At 41.0% G+C, this 20100-nt stretch overlaps 1 protein-coding gene across 1 annotated transcript in view; it reads left to right on the top strand.

The window, feature by feature from the left end:
• The window catches only part of LOC106137694 (hemocytin), a 65880-nt gene that overhangs the window by 41301 nt on the left and 4479 nt on the right, over window positions 1-20100 (top strand). Inside the window, exons 50-72 of the mRNA XM_060944468.1 lie at window positions 381-529; window positions 837-1087; window positions 2865-3082; window positions 3923-4140; window positions 4578-4766; window positions 5303-5430; window positions 5976-6092; window positions 7018-7137; window positions 8621-8770; window positions 9421-9579; window positions 10218-10384; window positions 10765-10894; window positions 11170-11256; window positions 11647-11809; window positions 12997-13110; window positions 13649-13864; window positions 14154-14251; window positions 14760-14990; window positions 15438-15557; window positions 16779-16937; window positions 17663-17809; window positions 18432-18636; window positions 19327-19500. Coding sequence (XP_060800451.1) covers window positions 381-529; window positions 837-1087; window positions 2865-3082; window positions 3923-4140; window positions 4578-4766; window positions 5303-5430; window positions 5976-6092; window positions 7018-7137; window positions 8621-8770; window positions 9421-9579; window positions 10218-10384; window positions 10765-10894; window positions 11170-11256; window positions 11647-11809; window positions 12997-13110; window positions 13649-13864; window positions 14154-14251; window positions 14760-14990; window positions 15438-15557; window positions 16779-16937; window positions 17663-17809; window positions 18432-18636; window positions 19327-19500 — 3710 coding nt within the window. The remainder of the gene's footprint in view (window positions 1-380; window positions 530-836; window positions 1088-2864; window positions 3083-3922; window positions 4141-4577; window positions 4767-5302; window positions 5431-5975; window positions 6093-7017; window positions 7138-8620; window positions 8771-9420; window positions 9580-10217; window positions 10385-10764; window positions 10895-11169; window positions 11257-11646; window positions 11810-12996; window positions 13111-13648; window positions 13865-14153; window positions 14252-14759; window positions 14991-15437; window positions 15558-16778; window positions 16938-17662; window positions 17810-18431; window positions 18637-19326; window positions 19501-20100) is intronic.

Genomic DNA, 20100 nt, shown 5'->3' with positions numbered 1-20100 from the left:
AACTCTTATCTGAAAGCGAATCAGCGGAAAGGCAGAAATGTCCTAACCCTATTTTCCCGTTAAACTCTTATCTGAAAGCGAATCAGCGGAAAGGCAGGTTTAGGTTTAAAGACATTTATTCTCATAAAGACAATTTGTCACTTATATGAGAACTTAAATTACTATTTACAATAATATTATAGATGTTCGTTCGTTGCCTTGAAACGGTTACATAATAAAATAAAAGTATACATATTTAAAAGTTAGATCAAAAAAAAAATTATTAAATAAAACAACAATAACAACAAACCACAACTACAAACTTATTAAGGCAAAAATGTCCTACCCTATAAAAAAGTAGTAGTAAAACCCTATTTTCCTTAACCCTATTTTCCTTACAGATACGTATGCGTACCCCCTGTGGAACGCCCCGTGTGGTGCAACGTCACCGGCCGCACTTTCAACACGTTCGACGGCGCGGAGTACAAATACGACGTCTGCTTCCACATCCTGGCCAGGGATAACAAGTTCGACGCCTGGTCGGTGCTCGGTGAGTTCTTATTGTGATCATTTATTGTCAAATATACTAGATATTATGTTAAAGTGATAAAGAGTTTCAGTGTGAATAGGCAAAAGATTAGCTATTTGTAATGAAAATATTGAAAATAATAGTAATGTTAAGATGGTCAGGCCGCGTTTACCTGCAAGAAATCTTCAGCGAGAAATTTCCGATAGTCTTTCGGACAGCAACTTGAAACAGAAACACAACACTCGTCCGAAAACAGCAAAGATCATCTGTTAAAAAAAAATTATCTTCCCCTCTTCATGTCTTCTATAAAATAATTCTCACTATCCAGTCCGCAAGAAGTGCCGCGTGGACGGCTGCCAGAACGAGCTGATCGTCCACCAAGACGACCAACTCATAGTCGTCAAACCAAACCTGATGATAGAATACGACAACTACGAGTACACAGTGGAGCAGACCTCCAAGATCTGCTTCCAGAAGAACAGCTTTGACGTGAACAAACTTGGAAACGGACTTGCTATCAAATCTAGGAAATATAACTTCACGGTGCTATACACTACCGATGGAGACGTTAAGATCGGGGTAAGTTTATTTTTACATACATACATATAATCACGCCTATATCGCTTGCGGGGTAAACAGAGCCAACAGTCTTGAAAAGACTAAATGGCCACGTTCAGCTATTTGGCTTAATGATAGAATTGAGATGCAAATAGTGACAGGTCGCTAGCCCATCGCCTAAAAGAGGAATCCCAAGTTTATAAGCCTATCCCTTAGTCGCCTTTTACGACATCCATGGGAAAGAGATGGAGAGGTCCTATTCTTTTTTGTAATGGTGCCGGGAACCACACGGCACATTCTTTTACTTATCTGCATTCTAGGTTGTTCTGCGGGTATGCATAGTTCGACCTTCAAGAACTGTTCAATAGATATTCCACCTAATTAGCTCAACCAGTTCACCTACCACAAATACTGCCGCTTGCTCGTCCGCTATCATTTCAATCTAAAGCTTCTCTGTCTTCACTGACATGTGTCAAAACGCGTCAGGTGCCAACGAAATTTACTCATTCAGCTATCATTACAACCCAAAGCTTCTCTATCTTCACTGACATGTGTCAAAACGCGGCAGGTGCCAACGAAATTTACTCATTCAGCTATCATTACAACCCAAAGCTTCTCTATCTTCACTGACATATGTAAAAACGCGTCAGGTGCCAACGAAATTTACTCATTCAGCTATCATTACAACCCAAAGCTTCTCTATCTTCACTGACATGTGTCAAAACGCGGCAGATGCCAACGAAATTTACTCATTCAGCTATCATTACAACCCAAAGCTTCTCTATCTTCACTGACATATGTAAAAACGCGTCAGGTGCCAACGAAATTTACTCATTCAGCTATCATTACAACATGAAGCTTCTCTATCTTCACTGACATGTGTCAAAACGCGGCAGATGCCAACGAAATTTACTCATTCAGCTATCATTACAACCCAAAGCTTCTCTATCTTCACTGACATGTGTCAAAACGCGGCAGATGCCAACGAAATTTACTCATTCAGCTATCATTACAACCCAAAGCTTCTCTATCTTCACTGACATATGTAAAAACGCGTCAGGTGCCAACGAAATTTACTCATTCAGCTATCATTACAACATGAAGCTTCTCTATCTTCATTGTCATATGTAAAAACGCGGCAGGTGCCAACGAAATTTACTCATTCAGCTATCATTACAACCCAAACCTTCTCTATCTTCATTGACATGTGTAAAAACGCGGCAGGTGCTAACGAAATTTACTCATTCAGCTATCATTACAACCCAAACCTTCTCTATCTTCATTGACATGTGTAAAAACGCGGCAGGTGCTAACGAAATTTACTCATTCAGCTATCATTACAACCCAAAGCTTCTCTATCTTCACTGACATATGTAAAAACGCGGCAGGTGCCAACGAAATTTACTCATTCAGCTATCATTACAACCCAAAGCTTCTCTATCTTCAATGTCATATGTAAAACCGCGGCAGGTGCCAACGAAATTTACTCATTCAGCTATCATTACAACCCAAAGCTTCTCTATCTTCACTGACATATGTAAAAACGCGTCAGGTGCCAACGAAATTTACTCATTCAGCTATCATTACAACCCAAAGCTTCTCTATCTTCACTGACATGTGTCAAAACGCGGCAGGTGCCAACGAAATTTACTCATTCAGCTATCATTACAACCCAAAGCTTCTCTATCTTCACTGACATGTGTCAAAACGCGTCAGGTGCCAACGAAATTTACTCATTCGGCTATCATTACAACCCAAAGCTTCTCTATCTTCACTGACATGTGTCAAAACGCGGTAGGTGCCAACGAAATACAAGGGGTCAGTGGACGGCATGTGCGGCGCCTACGACGGGGACGCGCGCAACGAGCGGCGCATGCCCGACGGAGCCCTAGCGGCCAGCACGGACCAGTTCGGGCGGGCCTGGGCGCGCCCCGGGCTGCCGCGGGACGCCTGCCGCACCCGCCTCGTCACCGACGAGAGGCAGAGGAACGCGTGGAGACTCTGCGATGTCATCACGTGAGTCTGTGCTCACATACGTAGTAATGATGATTACGTCAGGACTGATGATTACGTTAATGATAAAAACATCTGGCTGGCTTGAGCTTGGCCTCGTAATGAATTGTAGTTTGATTTGAACTTAAATCAAAATTCAGTACGCTCTGTACATAAATCTTTTTAAAATTGGCAATCCATAATATATATATATATATATTTTTTTTTTCAATATTAAAATCTCATAAATATATAAATCTGAACAATGTATTCTCTCGTCCACTCTATTCTAAGTTTAATTAATATTGTGAAGTTGACGTTGTTGAAGAAAATGCTGCAGTGCAGTTTGTTACCGCTTCTTCTGCACTGAGGCCTTGGAAGCGGCAGTAAACTTAGTTTTAAGTAATTTATTTGACGTCAACCAATGTTGTTAAACCATACGTTTTGACAATTATTAAGGAATATATAGTATCCTATAGTAATGAATAAAAATTTTGAATTTTTTGAATGGTCAAGTCCATCTCCCTTGCGGGGTAGAGGGGAGACAACACTCCTGAAAAGACTGATCGACCACGTTCAGCTATTTGGCTTAATGATAGAATTGAGATAGTGATTCTATGCTCACTATTAGTAATAATAACTATCCGATAAAACTGCCCTTCTTGAGCGACGGAAAGAGCTGACAATACAGCCAAAAGAGTGAAAATCGTTTCAGCCCTGTTCTTTTTTAAACATTTTACAATTTTTTAAAGTAAAATAGATCAACGTGGCCTATCAGTCTTTTTAAGACTGTTGGCTCTGTCTACCCCGCAAGGGATAAAGACGTGATTATATGTATGTATGTATGTACAATTTTGTTTCCAGGAAAGAGCCATTCTCAAAGTGCGGCAAAGTCCTCAACCTGGACAAATGGCGGACCATCTGCCTGGAGAAGATCTGCGAATGTGAAGAGTTGGTGATAAACGGCACCAAGAAGTCGTCGGAGCAATGTCGGTGTATGTTCCTGGAGTCGCTGGTGGGGGAGTGTCTCGCTGCCGACAGGGACGTCAGCGTGGACGGCTGGAGGATGCAGATGGACTGCCGTGAGTTATACACACACATGCCACATCTATATGACTTAAACGTTGTAGCTCAATAAAGTTTTGATAGTAGTTATAAATCTCATAGACAAAGCTTAAAAGTCACAAGATTCGAAGTCCTCATTTAACTGGATAAATAAATGATGCAATTGAATTTCAGATAAATTGACTGTTTTTAAGATTATCGCCAAAAAAGGAGATCAAATCAGTAGACTTCCTCATTTCTTAATTATTAAAATCTACGTGTAACTCTCTCAAAACTCTCGAATCTGTCATACGCCTGTTAATTCCAGCATATAAGCTTTTCATAATAATTACCTTAAAAGCATGTTTCTTATCCAGCTGAACGTGGCCTATCAGTCTTTTCGAGACTGTTGGCTCTGTCTACCCCGCAAGGGACAAAGATATGATTATATGTATGTATGTATGTTCTTATCCAGCTGCGGATTGCCCCCCGCCTTTGGTACACAACGACTGCTATCGCAAGCGCTGCGAGCCGACCTGTTCTGCATTCGGAGCCACCAAGCCTTGTCCAGTGGAAGACGGGCAATGCTTCCCCGGCTGCTACTGCCCCGAGGGAACCCTGAGGAAAGGAGACCAGTGTATCGCTCCAGCTGACTGCTTAGACTGTAAGAGAAGTCCTAACGACTGCGCCATTTTTTATCTCTCTCTCATTTCATTCTTCGTTATGAGTGGAAGTGCAAGGAGTGTAGGACGTGGTGATAGCATAAGGGGTTAAGATAAATATAAAAAGATTCTGCGGTCATTTGCCTGATGAGTAGAACCTTTATACTTATATAAAGGTTCTACTTACATTATAACGACTGCGCCATTTTGAATTCTTCTTTCTAGCTCGACATACATGATGATAACAGATTGATAACATAGATAACATTGTGCAAAGCTTCAACGCCAACCCCTTTGGAAAATGTCCTCCTCAGCCGCTTTCTACGACCTTTCAATCTTCAGTTCAATCAATAAACTGTTTGATCATTTAATCATTTATTTATTCCTCGAATATGTTCACAATAAACAAAGGTCTCAACTATTCAAGCACAGTTTCTGTTAACACACATTCTACTATATAATATATATCTATTTTAATTGTTGAATGTTTCTATCGCAATTAAACTCATTATTTTTAACTAGACAATTTGATCGGCAGGCAACTGCAAAGGTGTTGGCGCACCAGCCAGCTACATGACATTCGAAGGGGACGAGTTCCCGTTCCTGGGCAACTGCACCTACCTCGCCTCCCGGGACTCCAACGAAACTGGACAACATAAGTATCAGGTAGGTGTATAAAACTCAACAAACACACAATTATCCAAAAACACATACTTATACATCATTGTTACGAGGTGGTTCCCGGCACCGATAGAAAAAGGAATAGGGCCACTAAGTCTCTTTCCCATTGATGTCGTAGAAGGCGACTAAGGGGTAGGCTCACATACTTGGGATTCCTCCTTTATGACGATGGGCTAGCAACCTGTCACTATTTGAATCTCAAATATATCATTAAACCAAACAGCTGAACGTGGTCTCACAGCCTTTCAAGATTGCAGGCTCTGTCTACCGTCTATCATTCGTCTATCAGTCTCTTCAGGACTATTGGCTCTATTTACCCCGCAAGGGATATAGACGTGACTATATATATGTATGTATGTATCCTCGTCAAAACATCAACCTTATAGTGACAGGTTGCTAGCCCATTACCTAAAATAAGAATCCCAAGTTTATAAGCCTATCCCTTACTCGCCGCCGATAAAAAAGAATAAGACCATTCCATCTCATTTGACAAGGATATATATATAAAAATGTTGTTATGTTTCTGTTAGGTTTACGCGACCAACGGCCCATGCGAAGGAAAAGCAGACGTGACGTGCACTAGAGCTGTGCACATCATTTACGAGAAGGATGTCATACACGTCACTAAGGACCCCAATACGAAGAAGGTTAGTTCATTTTTTATCATCTACACAAAGGCCTAATAAAAAATTTACACGACATTTTTTTAAAGTCGATATGGTATATTTTCTTCTTAAAGAAAGGCTTTGTGAAAGTAAGTTGTATTAGAACTGTAACCAGATCTAGGAACTGTTAACAGTATAGTAACAAACCAATAACCAAAGTTGATCTTTCGATAACCTGGTTTTTCAAATCGAAAATACTTATTTATATCTAAACTACGAATCAGTGATTGAAGATTCTAAAGCCGGATACACACTATCGAACGGGTTTCGCTAGTCTTCATCAATTCGATGTGTACCCGGCTCGAGACATTGCTATCCCGCATGTACTAGTAAAGTTACTTCTCCAAGATACACCACATTTCTACACCCTTACAGCTTAAAAGCTACCTAGGCGGATAGGTGACATAATAATAATAAAAAAAAGAAAATTATTTAGCTGCCTATGCGGACTAGAAAATATGAAATATAAAAAAAAACTTAATTTGAATCCTTATCTTTTTTTTTTCAACAATTGCAAATGACACTGGGCGAGACAAGAAATATAAAAAAAAAAAAACTTAATTTGAATCCTTAACTTTTTTTTTCAACAATTACAAATGACACTGGGCGAGACAAGAAATATAAAAAAAAAATAAACTTAATTTGAATTCTTAACTTTTTTTTTTCAACAATTGCAAATGACACTGGGCGAGACAAGAAATATAAAAAAAAAATAAACTTAATTTGAATCCTTAACTTTTTTTTTCAACAATTGCAAATGACACTGGGCGAGACAAGAAATATAAAAAAAAAATAAACTTAATTTGAATCCTTAACTTTTTTTTCTACAGTTGCAAATGACACTGGGCGAGACAAGAAATATAAAAAAAAATAAACTTAATTTGAATCCTTAATTTTTTTTCAACAGTTGCTAATGACACTGGGCGAGACAGCTGTATTCAAGTTCCCCCTGAAGAAGGACTGGGTGACAGCGAGCTTGGTGAACAAGCAAGACCTTACGATTATGTTGACCGACGTTCATGTTGAGGTAGAGTTTTATGATAGTACTAGCTGTCCCAGCAAACGTTGTTTTGCCATATAAATAATTTTTAAGTGATTTTTAGTTAAAAATTAAATGTTAAGGGCGGACAACCCTTATCACTAAGGGGTATGAAAAATAGATGTTGGACGGTTCTCAGACCTACTTAATATGCTCATATAGTCCAGGATCTATGGTCAAGAGCTTACCCCGGGCTCCTCTCTAGATTGGTGACGGTGCAACCGGGACTATAGCCATGAAGATGAAGACTAAGAGAAGATATACAACCGTTAAAAAGCGCCCGTCTTTTAACCGTTAAAAACCTTTGGCTTTGAAACTTTGAAGGTCTGCTTAACGCAAAATGAGCAAATGATACAAAAAAAAATTGACAGATAAGTTTTCCCGATTATTGCATTTATTGGTTTAATTATTATTTTACACTAGAGGCCGCCCGCGACTTCGACCGCGTGGAATCAATCCCGCAGGAACTCCGGTGAAAATGTAGCCTATATGTTATTCTGGGTCTTCAGCGGTTCAGTAGTTTATTCGTGATAGAGTTACAAACATCCATACAAACTTTCGCATTTACAATATTAGTAGGATGAACACCTACAAATTGAATACTCTTATGTTCACGGTGTGGTATTGCTCATAAGGAATTTATTGCCTTTAGTTTCACAGGTATATCTCACGAAAACCAAAAGTTACTTGTGAATTAATGCCGGTCTATGACGTCATACCGGTTAATAACATATCAGCCCTGTAATTAAACCTATCATTACATTGTATGTAGACAACGTGTTGCTAAGCGACGTCCTGTAAGGCTTTAAATCATTATTTTGAAGAAGATTGATTAGTGTGCTTCGAATATTGGACTCGATTTATCGCTCCCACAAAACAGAGGATTTTTTAAATGTTATATGTAACGTTTATTTTAATGCATGTCTCTATTTGTATATAAATTTATTAGAATAAATCACAGAATTTATGAAAGCCACATATTTACATAAATTTTATAAAATAATATTAAAAGCTAACACATGTAGAACGTCAGTACTATTTATTGCGTCCGTAAACTAATAAGTCTGTCTACTCGTGTTTAAGTTGCATTTTACCGTTAAGCGTAAAAATAGTAAAAGCACAAGTAAAGTAAGTGTGATAGAATATTAAGCCAAATAGCTGAACTTATCAGTTTATCAGTTTTTTCAAGACTGTTGACTCTGTCTAGCCCACAAGGGATATAGACGTGACCATATTTATATGTATGTATGTAAGTAAGTGTGGATTAACTTACCTTAGACTTATATTTTTACCACTTCGTCCTTTGTTGCTCTAACGCTTTATTAATTAATTTATTTACTAATTTATGTATGTACACAGAAAACATCGAGACTGATAAATAATCAGAAGAAACAAAATTAAAAGTTTATGTGTCCATTACCACGTATAAAAAAAAAAAAAAAAATTCTTAAAATTTTAATCTGTTTACAAGGTGACAATACTGCAATCGAAAATGGAATTCAACGTGCGTTTGCCGACACACCTGTACAGCAACCGGACGGAGGGCCTGTGCGGAGTGTGCGGCGGCGCCGAGCCGGTGCTCATCACCAGGAACGGGACCGTCACCGATGATGTCGATGAGGTACTATTGTGATAACAATTTATTTTAAAAATATTAATACATACACATACACATACATATGGTCACGTCTATATCCCTTGCGGGGTAGACAAAGCCAACAGTTTCAAATAGACTGAATGGCCACGTTCAGCTATTTGGCCTAATGATAGAATTGAGATTTAAATAGTGACAGGTTGCTAGCCCATCGCCTAAAAAAGAATCCCAAGTTGGTAAGCCTATCCCTTAGTCGCCTTTTACGACATCCATGGGAAAGAGATGGAGTGGTCCTATTCTTTTTTGTATTGGTGCCGGGAACCACACGGCACTTAAAAATATTAATTCTATCAAACAAACAGCTGAACGTGGAACTATCAGTCTTTTCAAGACTGTTGGCTGTGTCTACCCCACAAGGGATGTAGACGTGTTTATATGTATGTCATTTTAAGTAAGTGTTATCATCTTTTGTACCTAACCACTGTTCGATATAGCGATCCGCGGGAAAAGTAGAATTTAGGAATTAATTTATGTGTCTGCAATAAGATTCAAAAGCTTGTAAAATTATATGCCTTTTTTATATTAAATCTAATGCATTAATTCCATTTTCATTTCACCATCGACACTCATACATTCTCTAAGCGTTCCATCATTCAACAGAAACATTTCCATTACAGTTCGGTGACAGTTGGCGAGCGACTCCCAACGCGTTGTCGACTCTGAACGTCCCCCCGCAAGCGGAGTGCGGCGCCCCCCCGCCCCCGCCCGCCTGCGCCCCGCCCCCGCCCGAAACCAACCCTTGCTATGTGTTGTTCAACCCTGATGTCTTCGGAGCTGTAAGTATTTATCTTCATCTTTTTTTTTACCTGTGGCAAGACCTTCGTCTGCCCAGCCGGCTACGGGAAGCCGGACGGGTTATGTGGGGCTTGAACCCACTAAAACCACACGGTGCCATCGCCTACCGCTTCGTTGCCAGGAGTGTGAACTGCCCTCGCTCATATTCCTGACACGGCGGCCGCTCTCCACGGAGCGGCCTTCAATTCTACCCGCTAGGGAAAGCCGCGCCTGGCAAGTATTTATCTTCCTCTGCGCCAACGCCAATCTCCAGTTTGGTTTCCTTCCACCCAAAAGTTGACTGGACGAGATTGCATTAGCGATTAGTACGCCTTTGTACTATCTCTGTCTGATTTGTGCTATTTTGTATGTTTTACTTTTATGATGCAATAAAGAGTTTTTTTTATCTATCTATCTAAGTATTATTAAAATGACAGTCCAGTTTTGCATCTTTACCTTTCTACGATGTAAGTTAAGGTACGAGTCTGAATCCGAGCGAGATTAAAACTGCTCATAAAAGACACTCCTCATGCTACTATATATACTGCCCTAACCATCTTGTTACATAATCTACAATAGCTTTTGTTTAATTTTCTTAAATTATATGTTGCTAATACTAGAAATCTTACTATGTTAACAGTGCCATGCCTTGGTTGACCCTCAAACCTACGTGGACTCCTGCTCATCAGATCTTTGCGCGCTGAACTCTACGGATGCATGCGACACTCTCCAACGATACGCCAGCGCTTGTTCCTACCTTGGAGTATGTCTAGATTGGAGGACTAAGACCAAATGTCCTTACAACTGGTTAGTATTACGGCCAACAATGACATAGACAGGAAGTGAGATAGTTATATTGAAAGGAGAGCGGTGAATGCGAGAAACGTTGTTAACAGAGCTTTGCATGACTTTATGAGCAATCAGAAGTTGCCCAAAGAGGCTCATCTTGCGGTGCATGAAGGCGCGTTGGTCCCAACACTAATGTATGGGTGTGAAATTTGATTATGGCAGATGAGACATTAAAACAAAATAATCGTAAAATGAGAGGTGTTAAGTAGTATTGTCGGTGTAAAATCGAGTGAAATATGATATGGGAATGCTGTGATGTGTGATATATATATCTTATATATGAAATTCTCGTGCCACAAAGTTCGTTCCCGTACTAAGATTATTTAACTCATTTACAGCTCGTTGCCGCTTGTTTACCAGCCGTGTGTGAAATGTGAGAGAACTTGCGAAAACTACGACGATCTCAAACAAAACCCGGAGAAATGTGATCAGCCCACTGTCGAGGGATGTTATTGTCCTGAGGGCCAGGTGAGTAAAGTGAGAAATAAGGTCAAAATGCAAATTGACCTTGCCTCAATTTAGGTTTACTTTCATAGGAATACTAACTTTTATCAATACCTGATATATCATTATTTGAAATCTTAGCTTGTTTGCACTCATATTTTCCAGTAATTACTTACTACTATAATGGAATGCATTATTATTATACGCGTAGATGGTGTTATTGAACTCAAAAACTCAAATTTTCGTACGATTGTATCTAGTGACGTTCGTTTTCTTAAGGTTCTTTTTTTTACTTTCAGGTTCGCGTTAACAACACTTGTATAGAAGCTAGTAAATGCTTCCCGTGCGACGCGAAGAAGGAACACTATGCCGGCGACGAGTGGCAGGTTAGAAATTATTCTGACGTTTAAAAATATATTTGTATAAGATTTTTTTGTTTTGATGAAGATGTGTTATAAATCAGTTTATTTCCTTCTGTCCATTTACAAGAGTTTCTCAATAATACACCAGTTTGACATTGTTTCTCATTGACAAAGACCTAAACCTTTGTTGTTTCTTTCTCAAAAATTGTTGTGTCTTAAAAATTCTCAGTGTTTCTCACGCCACGAGTTCAAACGGAACTCAGGCCCTCAAGCATAAAAGCAGATGGTGCAACTTGGTACACGCAATGATAAATAATCTATTTTGCTGTATTAATGAGATGATAAATTTAATTAATACAGCAACACCACTTAAATTCCTCTCACACATCTACCGTTACTTCTAACTCCGTACAGGAGGACGCGTGCACGAAATGCACGTGCAGCAAGCTGTCGGGCGGGAACGTCGCGCACGTGTCGTGCAGCACGCAGGCCTGCAGCGCGCCCGTGTGCCGGCACGACGAGGACCTGCTCTCCGAACCTGGAGACGCTGGACAGTGCTGCAAGCAGTACGTGTGCGGTGAGTTTGTAGAATTGATATACATATATATATATGCCGTGTGGTTCCCGGCACCATTACAAAAAAGAATAGGACCACTCCATCTCTTTCCCATGGATGTCGTAAAAGGCGACTAAGGGATAGGTTTATAAACTTAGGATTCCTCTTTTAGGCGATGGGCTAGCAACCTGTCACTATTTGAATCTCAGTTCTATCATTAAGCCAAATAGCTGAACGTGGCCTTTCAGTCTTTTCAAGACTGTTGGCTCTGTCTACCCCGCAAGGGATATAGACGTGACCATATGTATGTATGTATGTATGTATATATATATATGGTCACGAGTATATCTCTTGCGGGATAGGTAAAGCCAACAGTCAGGAAAAGACTGAATGGCCACGTTCAGCTATTTGGCTTAATGATACATTTGAGATTCGAATAGTGACAGGTTGCTAGCCTATCGCCTAAAAAAGAATGCCATGTTTGTGAGCCTATCCCTTAGTCGCCTTTTACGACATCCATGGGAAAGAAATGGAGTGGTTCTATTCTTTTTTGTATTGGTGCCGGAAACACACAGTACTCTAGAAAATGATGATGAATCTAGAATAGAATACATTTATTTTCAAAATTGGATACAAGGTATCACTTATTGACGTCACATCACTTAAATCTAATTATAACTACTGCCGCTTCCAAAGCGCATGTGTAGAAGAAGCGGCGGAACAAACTACACTGCAGCATTTTCACCGGACGTCAATTTACAAATATAGAGCTTTTAAATCTAAATCGTGCACGAATGCACATTGTCTAAATTAAAAAAACATGAATGAATGTAAAACTAATTCTTTCAATACGAATATTTCGTCAAATAAATAAAGATAAAATAAAATATGTACACACTGTACAAATAATGTAACGTGAAATATTGCTCCAATGTCAACATACATTGATTTTTGTTTCGCTATTTTAGACAAATAACCTGACAAATGTATATAAATGAAAATTAACGATCATGCGAAATTTAATTATTGTGAATCTTATTTAATTTGCCATTATAATTATACACCGTTCATCAGAGGTCCCTCGTCTTTAAAATTGAAGTAATGCTGTCAAATTGAACAATTTTTTAAATAGAATGTAATTCTATTAAAAAAAACTGTTTTATCTAACCAGTTGTTACAATGGTGATGTTTTCCGTTTTCTTGTTCAGTTCCGAAGCCCCAAGACAATCCAGTGTGTGAGGAACCCAAGAAGATCGTGTGCGGCGCCGGACAAGTACTGAAGCAGAAAACTACGGCTAATGGCTGCAAGGAGTTCGCTTGTGGTAAGTCTTGTATATGTCGCAGGCATGTGATACATACATATGGTCACGTCCTACGGGGTAGACAGAGCCAACAGTCATGAAAAAACTGATAGGCCACGTGCAGCTGTTTGGCTTAATGATAGAATTGAGATTCAAATAGTGACAGGTTGCTAGCCCATCGCCTAAAAGAAGAATCCCTAGTTTATAAGCCTATCCCTATTTTATCCTATACTAGCTGTGCCCGCGACTTCGTCCGCGTGGAATAGTTATTTGGGCATCATTGAAGCCCTAAAGGATGAATGATTTTCCCCGTTTTTTTTTCACATTTTCCATTATTTCTTCGCTCCAAAAGTTGCAGCGTGATGTTATATAGCCTTCCTCGATAAATTGTCTATTCAACACAAAAAGAATTTTTCAATTCGAACCAAGTAGTTCCTGAGATTAGCGCGTTCAAACAAACAAACTCTTCAGCTTTATAATATTAGTAAAGATAAAGTTACAAAGTCCAAAAATAAAATTCGTTCGTCCTGTATATAAAATTTCCTGTTTTTTTTTCTAGAATGCAAACCCGCCAGCGAATGCGACCCGCTGCCCAATGAGAACGAGGTGGAGATCATGGAGCCGGGCATGGAGCGGGTTGTGGACAAGAGCGGGTGCTGTCCGCTCGTGAAGATGCTGTGCCGCAAGGACTCCTGTCCGGGGAAGCCCAGCTGTCCGCAGTTCCACCAGCTGGTCACACAGGACGTGGGGAAATGTTGCCCGGAGTATAAGTGTGGTGAGGAATCTTACTTCAAGGGTTGGTGTCTGTAACTAGGCTGATTGCTCGTGGCTTTTTCTATGAGGGAGAGAATTGACATTACATCCCGTTAAAAGTTGAACTTTGTTTCTAGTTTCACTTTGAACCCTGTAATTTTAGTTCCTGGTTTTCATTGTATTGGATAATGTATTCTGGCAAATAGAAGAAAAAAAAACGGATCACTAACCTTGTGAATTTTAAGTCCATATAGAAAGTATAAGACTGACTGATTCAAATGTTGAAAGATAATTCCACGGTCACTTTTCAGAGGTGCCTAAAGACAAGTGCATCGTGAAATTGGAATGGGAAGCGGCGCCAAGGGGAGGAGAGAAGGCGAGGGACGTGCCTGAAGTTGTGCTGAAAGACGTGAGTCATTTACTTTGTTGTATCATTTATCTCTTAAATTCATACTTTTGATTCCAGCTATGGTAACAGAATCTGGGGTCAAAGTTATCAGTGATATTCCAATTTTGGAAAGATTGAAAAACAAATGTCTATGTTTACTCTTCACGTAATTATCGATGGCTCAAAGAAGTAAATAAATGTTGGAAAATTACACATAAGGTGGTTGGACGAGATTACAGATTGATACTGAACTGTTTGGGGGGGAGAGATATATTCGAATAAAGTACTCAATTTCCTCATACAAATATTACATATGCATAGTTTGAGGTGGGCAGTTATATTTATATATCCGAATAAAGTACCCACCTTCCCCATACAAATATTGCATATATATGTATAATGTTACTAGCTGGTGATAGACCGGATATGCATCTTCTCAGACCACATGGTTTGAGGGGGAAATGCGTATCCGAATAAAGTCCTCACCTTCCCCATACAAAAAATGAGACGAGCCACGCGCAATGTCCAGATGGAGTCCGCCTGGCTGGACGGGCCGTGCCGCTCGTGCCGCTGCGCGGGCGCGGCGGGGGCGGCGGGCGCGGCGGGCGCGGCGGGCGGCGCGCGGCCCGCGTGCGCCGTGTCCGCGTGCGCGGCGCCCGCGCCCGACGCGGGCCGCGTGTGGGAGCCCCGCGCCGTGCCCTTCCGCTGCTGCCCGCGCCACGAGCAGGTGGCCTGCCGCGACGGCGACGACATCTACCGGGTGAGCTTGGTTTGTTTCTCACTAGCTAGAGGCCGCCCGCGACTACGTCCGCGTGGAATCAATCTCCAGGATAAAAAGTGTTAGCCTATATGTTATTCTGGGTCTTCAGCTACCTACGTGCCGAATTTTGTCGTAATCGGTTCAGTGGTTTTTTGCGTGAAAGATTAACAAACATCCATATACATACTTACAAACTTTCGCATTTATAATATAATTTTATTTGTCTTTTCCTCGGAAAGGATAGTAGGCACGCAAAGATGAGAGTCTTTTTTTCGCTTAAATCTTACCTTGACGAAGCTAAATTCCTGTCATGTCCTCAATTGTTTTGTTCATGCCTCCAAATATTTCAACTTTAAAAATAAGTTCATTCCTCATTGATTGTCCTCAAAAATGCGTAGGTATACTTTTCACTTCTTAAAACCAACAGCTAATGGATATCAATTCCAGGTGGGCGAGAATTGGACGTCCCCGTACAACTCGTGCGAGTCGTTCCAGTGCAAGCGGCTGGAAGACGGCAACCTTGACAGAGTCACCACGGTCCGGCATTGCGACGAAGACTGCCAGCCGGTACGTACCTACACAAACCGCGCTGGTTCTTGGCTTGTTGGAGTTCGGTTCCCCAGGCGTAACACCTAGCCTGGCGGAAGATCTTCCCTTTGACGGCCTCTGTGGCGCAGAAGTAGTGCCAGCCAGGTATCCCGGCCAGGGCATGATGAGAAACGAACTTTCTCTAATTGTCCTGGGTCTTGGATGTTTATCTATATAAGTATTTATTATAAATATAGTATCGTTGAGTTAGTATCTCGTAACACAAGTTTCGAACTTACTTCGAGGCTAACTCTCAATCTGTGTAATTTGTCCCGTATATACTTATATAAACATTTTTATCTTCATTCCTTTGTCCACAATTCACTGACACTATTAACTGCTTCCTGGCTCTGTCCATGCTACAGTGACGTCATGCCTCTACGGTCCTCTCTCACCTCTCCACAGCCCGGGAGCCCTATAGAAGCGCCCCGGACGCTTGTTAAGTAGCTCGCTATCTTCTGATAGCTATTTGCTGGATCTCGTGTCAATATCTAAACCCACGCCCTCTTGAATATTATTAAACAAGTCCGGTAATAAAGGTTGCAGTTATCCTATGCATACATACATACATATAATCACGTCTATATTCCCTTGCGGGGTAGATAGAGCCAACAGTCTTGAAAATACTGACGTGGCTAGGTGTTATGCCTGAGGAAACGCGGTTCCGACGATGTTGTGTCGGAGGTTGTATATATAGCTCCAATCTGTGAAATCTTTGCTTGCGCGATTTAGGTTCCTTTCGCTGTTTTTGACTGATAGCGTCGCGTGATTTTATTTTTGTGACTTTTGGCGCATAGATGTCGCCACATGCTTATCGTGCCACCATTAGGAAGGCATGTCCGTTTATCCCGGCTGCCATCCATCACTAAATGTCAGTCATAAAGCTATGCCTGATACCTTTGGGCGGCCATATATATCTGATGCCAGTGTTACACACTTCTTCTTCTTCTTCTTCGTCGTTACCTTTTCCCACTTTTACGTGGGGTCGGTACAGTACCTATGTTAGTTTTTTCCAATTACTTCTGTCAATTGCCATCTCACTTGTCACTCCCATTCTCCTCATACTATCCTTTATGCCGTCCATCCATCTCTTTTTCGGTCTTCCGCTATTTCTAGTGTTACACACTTACTCGAAAAACTACGAAACAAATTACACCTCTTTCAAAGAGCTTTTAATTCAAACTTACAATTTTTAACCAGGGTTGGAAGTACATCCCGGCGGAGGCGGGCAGCAAGCAATGCTGCGGTAAATGCAAGCCCGTGGCGTGCGTCGTGAACGGCGAAGAGAGGCCCATTGGAGACAAGTGGATATCTGAAGATTTCTGCACCAACTACACGTGTGTCGATGTCAATGGGACGGTATGAACTCTTACTACATGCAAATATATAATCACGTCCATATCCCTTGCGGGGTAGACAGAGGCAGCAGTCTTAAAAAGACTGATAGGACACGTTCACGAGTAGCTGTTTGGTTTAATGATTGAATTGAGATTCAAATAGTGACAGGTTGCTAGTCTGTCGCCTAATAAAAAAGAATCCCAAGTTTATAAGCCTATCCCTTAGTCGCCTTTTACGAAATCCATGGGAAAGAGATGGAGTGGTCCTATTCTTTTTTGTATTGGTGCCGGAAACCACACGGCACGGCACACGGTAAGAACTCTTGCTATATAAACTAATGCTGGATTATCTGTCTCGACTGACTCAGAACTCAGATTGGTGTTCGTGTGATATGTAAAAAGTAAAAAAAATAACTTCTTAATTTAAAGTTTACCACATTTTTTAAATTTCTTAAATTCTTAATTATACAATACAATAACTCTTTATTGCACCAATATAAATTACAGCGAAGTCACAATCATGTAAAAATGGTAAAGTTATACTTACTTCCAAACAGTCGTAATTATTTACATACTGAGTCACTAGTTATAAGAATTTTCTGCTGACAGCTTGAAGCACAGTCTCCTCTCTTCTTTCATTTATTTGCTGCTGTCAATGAGAAGAAAACATATTTGAAACTACTTTATTGTAAAGACTTCATGTTCAGTTAAATCTTATGTTATCTTGATAAACACGATTTTTTTCAGCTTCAAGTCCAATCTAACGACGAGACGTGTCCAGGAGTACCGGAAGCTGTCCGCAAACAGTTCGTGTTGAAAGAAGAGAAGATCCCGGGCAAGTGCTGCCTCACCAGCGAGCCCGTGGCGTGTCGGGTTGGCGACAAAATATACCAAGTTAGTATTACACCTTCCTTCATATTCGAGGCCCGGGGTCGATTTCTCGATATTTCTCTACGATTTCTCACTTTAGTTTCCAACATGCTCAGTTTTAGGATATCGTTATCGATTTCTCGATATTTCTCTTCGCTTTCTCACTTTAGTTTCCGACATGCTCAGTTTTGGGATATTGTTTATGATTTCTCGATATTTCTCTCCGCTTTCTCACAATAGTTTCCGACATGCTCAGTTTTAGGATATCCTTATCGATTTCTCGATATTTCTCTCCGCTTGCTCACAATAGTTTCCGACATGCTCAGTTTTAGGATATCCTTATCGATTTCTCGATATTTCTCTCCGCTTGCTCACAATAGTTTCCGACATGCTCAGTTTTAGGATATCCTTATCGATTTCTCGATATTTCTCTTCGCTTTCTCACTTTAGTTTCCGACATAGTTTAATTTAGTCAATCATAAGTTCAGTTTCTCAATTCAGATCACAGTCCTTGATATCCAGGGAGATGTAACCGTCATAAACATGAAGTTGATTTCCTCAAAGTTTTTTTTATTACTTTTACTAATTATATAATCAACAATTCATTTAACTCCTGAAAGTTACCGTGTTCACTCTTCATTACCAGGAAGGCCAGTCATACCCGACCTCGGACCCATGTAAAAACATAACGTGTTCCCGCGACGAGACCGGCCGGCTGTCGCACGTGTCGCACGTCCAGTCGTGCGACAAGTCGTGTCGCCGCGGCTGGAAGTACGTCGAGCGGCCGGGGGAATGTTGCGGACATTGTGAACAGGACATGTGTGTTGTGGAAGACGAGTTGAAGACACCCGGTAAGTGGCATTATAATTGAACCAAAATGACGGCGAAATGATGTTATGCTATACACAAGTCTCGAACTTTATTCGTGGCTAACTCAATCTGTGTAATTTGTTTCGTATAATATATTTATTTATTAATAACGTAAATATACGGGACACATATCACAGATTGTGTTAGCCTCGAAGGAAGTTCGAAACTTGTGTTTCAAGATACTAACTCAACGATACTATATTTTATAATAAATACTTATATATATAGATAAACATCAAAGAATCAGGCCAATCAGAAAAAGTTATTGTCTCATCATGCCCTGGCCGAGATTCGAACCTGGAACCTACGGTGTCACAGACAAGCGTACTACCGCTGCGCCACAGAGGCCGTCAAATAAACAATCATACTTTACGATTAATAAGTACCCTCTTATTTCTATTCTGTACATAAATATGAATTTGAAGAAACCGATGCTACTTATGCTATTTTGTAGGCATACGTTCGTTTTGGTATAATTTTTTAGCTTTTCAGGATATTAAATATACAAAGAATCTCAAAAAATCTTATTCAATTCAATTCTTTATTTTCTCATTAATGTGGTAACAAAGGCATTTATGACACTAACAACGATCAAGGCATGCAAAACTTGTCAATTTAACAATTCAAAGTTGGTATTTCTAAAAAAAAGACTCCGCATTCCCCGTTCCCAGGCGACGTGTGGTACTCCCCCGACAACTGCACCACGTACACCTGCGAGAGAGCCGGCCTCGAACTGCAGGTGTCGATGTCGCGTCAGACTTGCCCCGACGTCAGCGGCTGCGACCCGAGCGACGTCGTCAACGGCACCTGCTGCCCCGTCTGTGTGGAGAAACCCCAAGCTCTAAGTAACTTTCATATCAGCTATGATTTTGAACATACATACATACATATAATCACGTCTACGCCTGCGAGAGAGCCGGCCGCGAACTGCAGGTGTCCACGTCGCGTCAGACCTGCCCCGACGTCAGCGGCTGCGACCCGAGCGACGTCGTCAACGGCACCTGCTGCCCCGTTTGTGTGGAGAAACCCCAAGCTCTGAGTAACTAACATATCAGCTATGATTTTGAACATATACACATACATATAATCACGTACGCCTGCGAGAGAGCCGGCCGCGAACTGCAGGTGTCCACGTCGCGTCAGACCTGCCCCGACGTCAGCGGCTGCGACCCGAGCGACGTCGTCAACGGCACCTGCTGCCCCGTTTGTGTGGAGAAACCCCAAGCTCTGAGTAACTAACATATCAGCTATGATTTTGAACATATACACATACATATAATCATGTACGCCTGCGAGAGAGCCGGCCGCGAACTGCAGGTGTCCACGTCGCGGCAGACCTGCCCCGACGTCAGCGGCTGCGACCCGAGCGACGTCATCAACGGCACCTGCTGCCCCGTCTGTGTAGCTCTAAGTAACTTTCATATCAGCTGTGATTCTGAACATAT

Source organism: Amyelois transitella, chromosome 5, assembly GCF_032362555.1.
Source record: "Amyelois transitella isolate CPQ chromosome 5, ilAmyTran1.1, whole genome shotgun sequence".
In the NCBI taxonomy this organism is placed as follows: domain Eukaryota; kingdom Metazoa; phylum Arthropoda; class Insecta; order Lepidoptera; family Pyralidae; genus Amyelois; species Amyelois transitella.
Note: the sequence above shows the minus strand (reverse complement) of the source record. Positions and strands in the feature narration are given on the sequence as shown.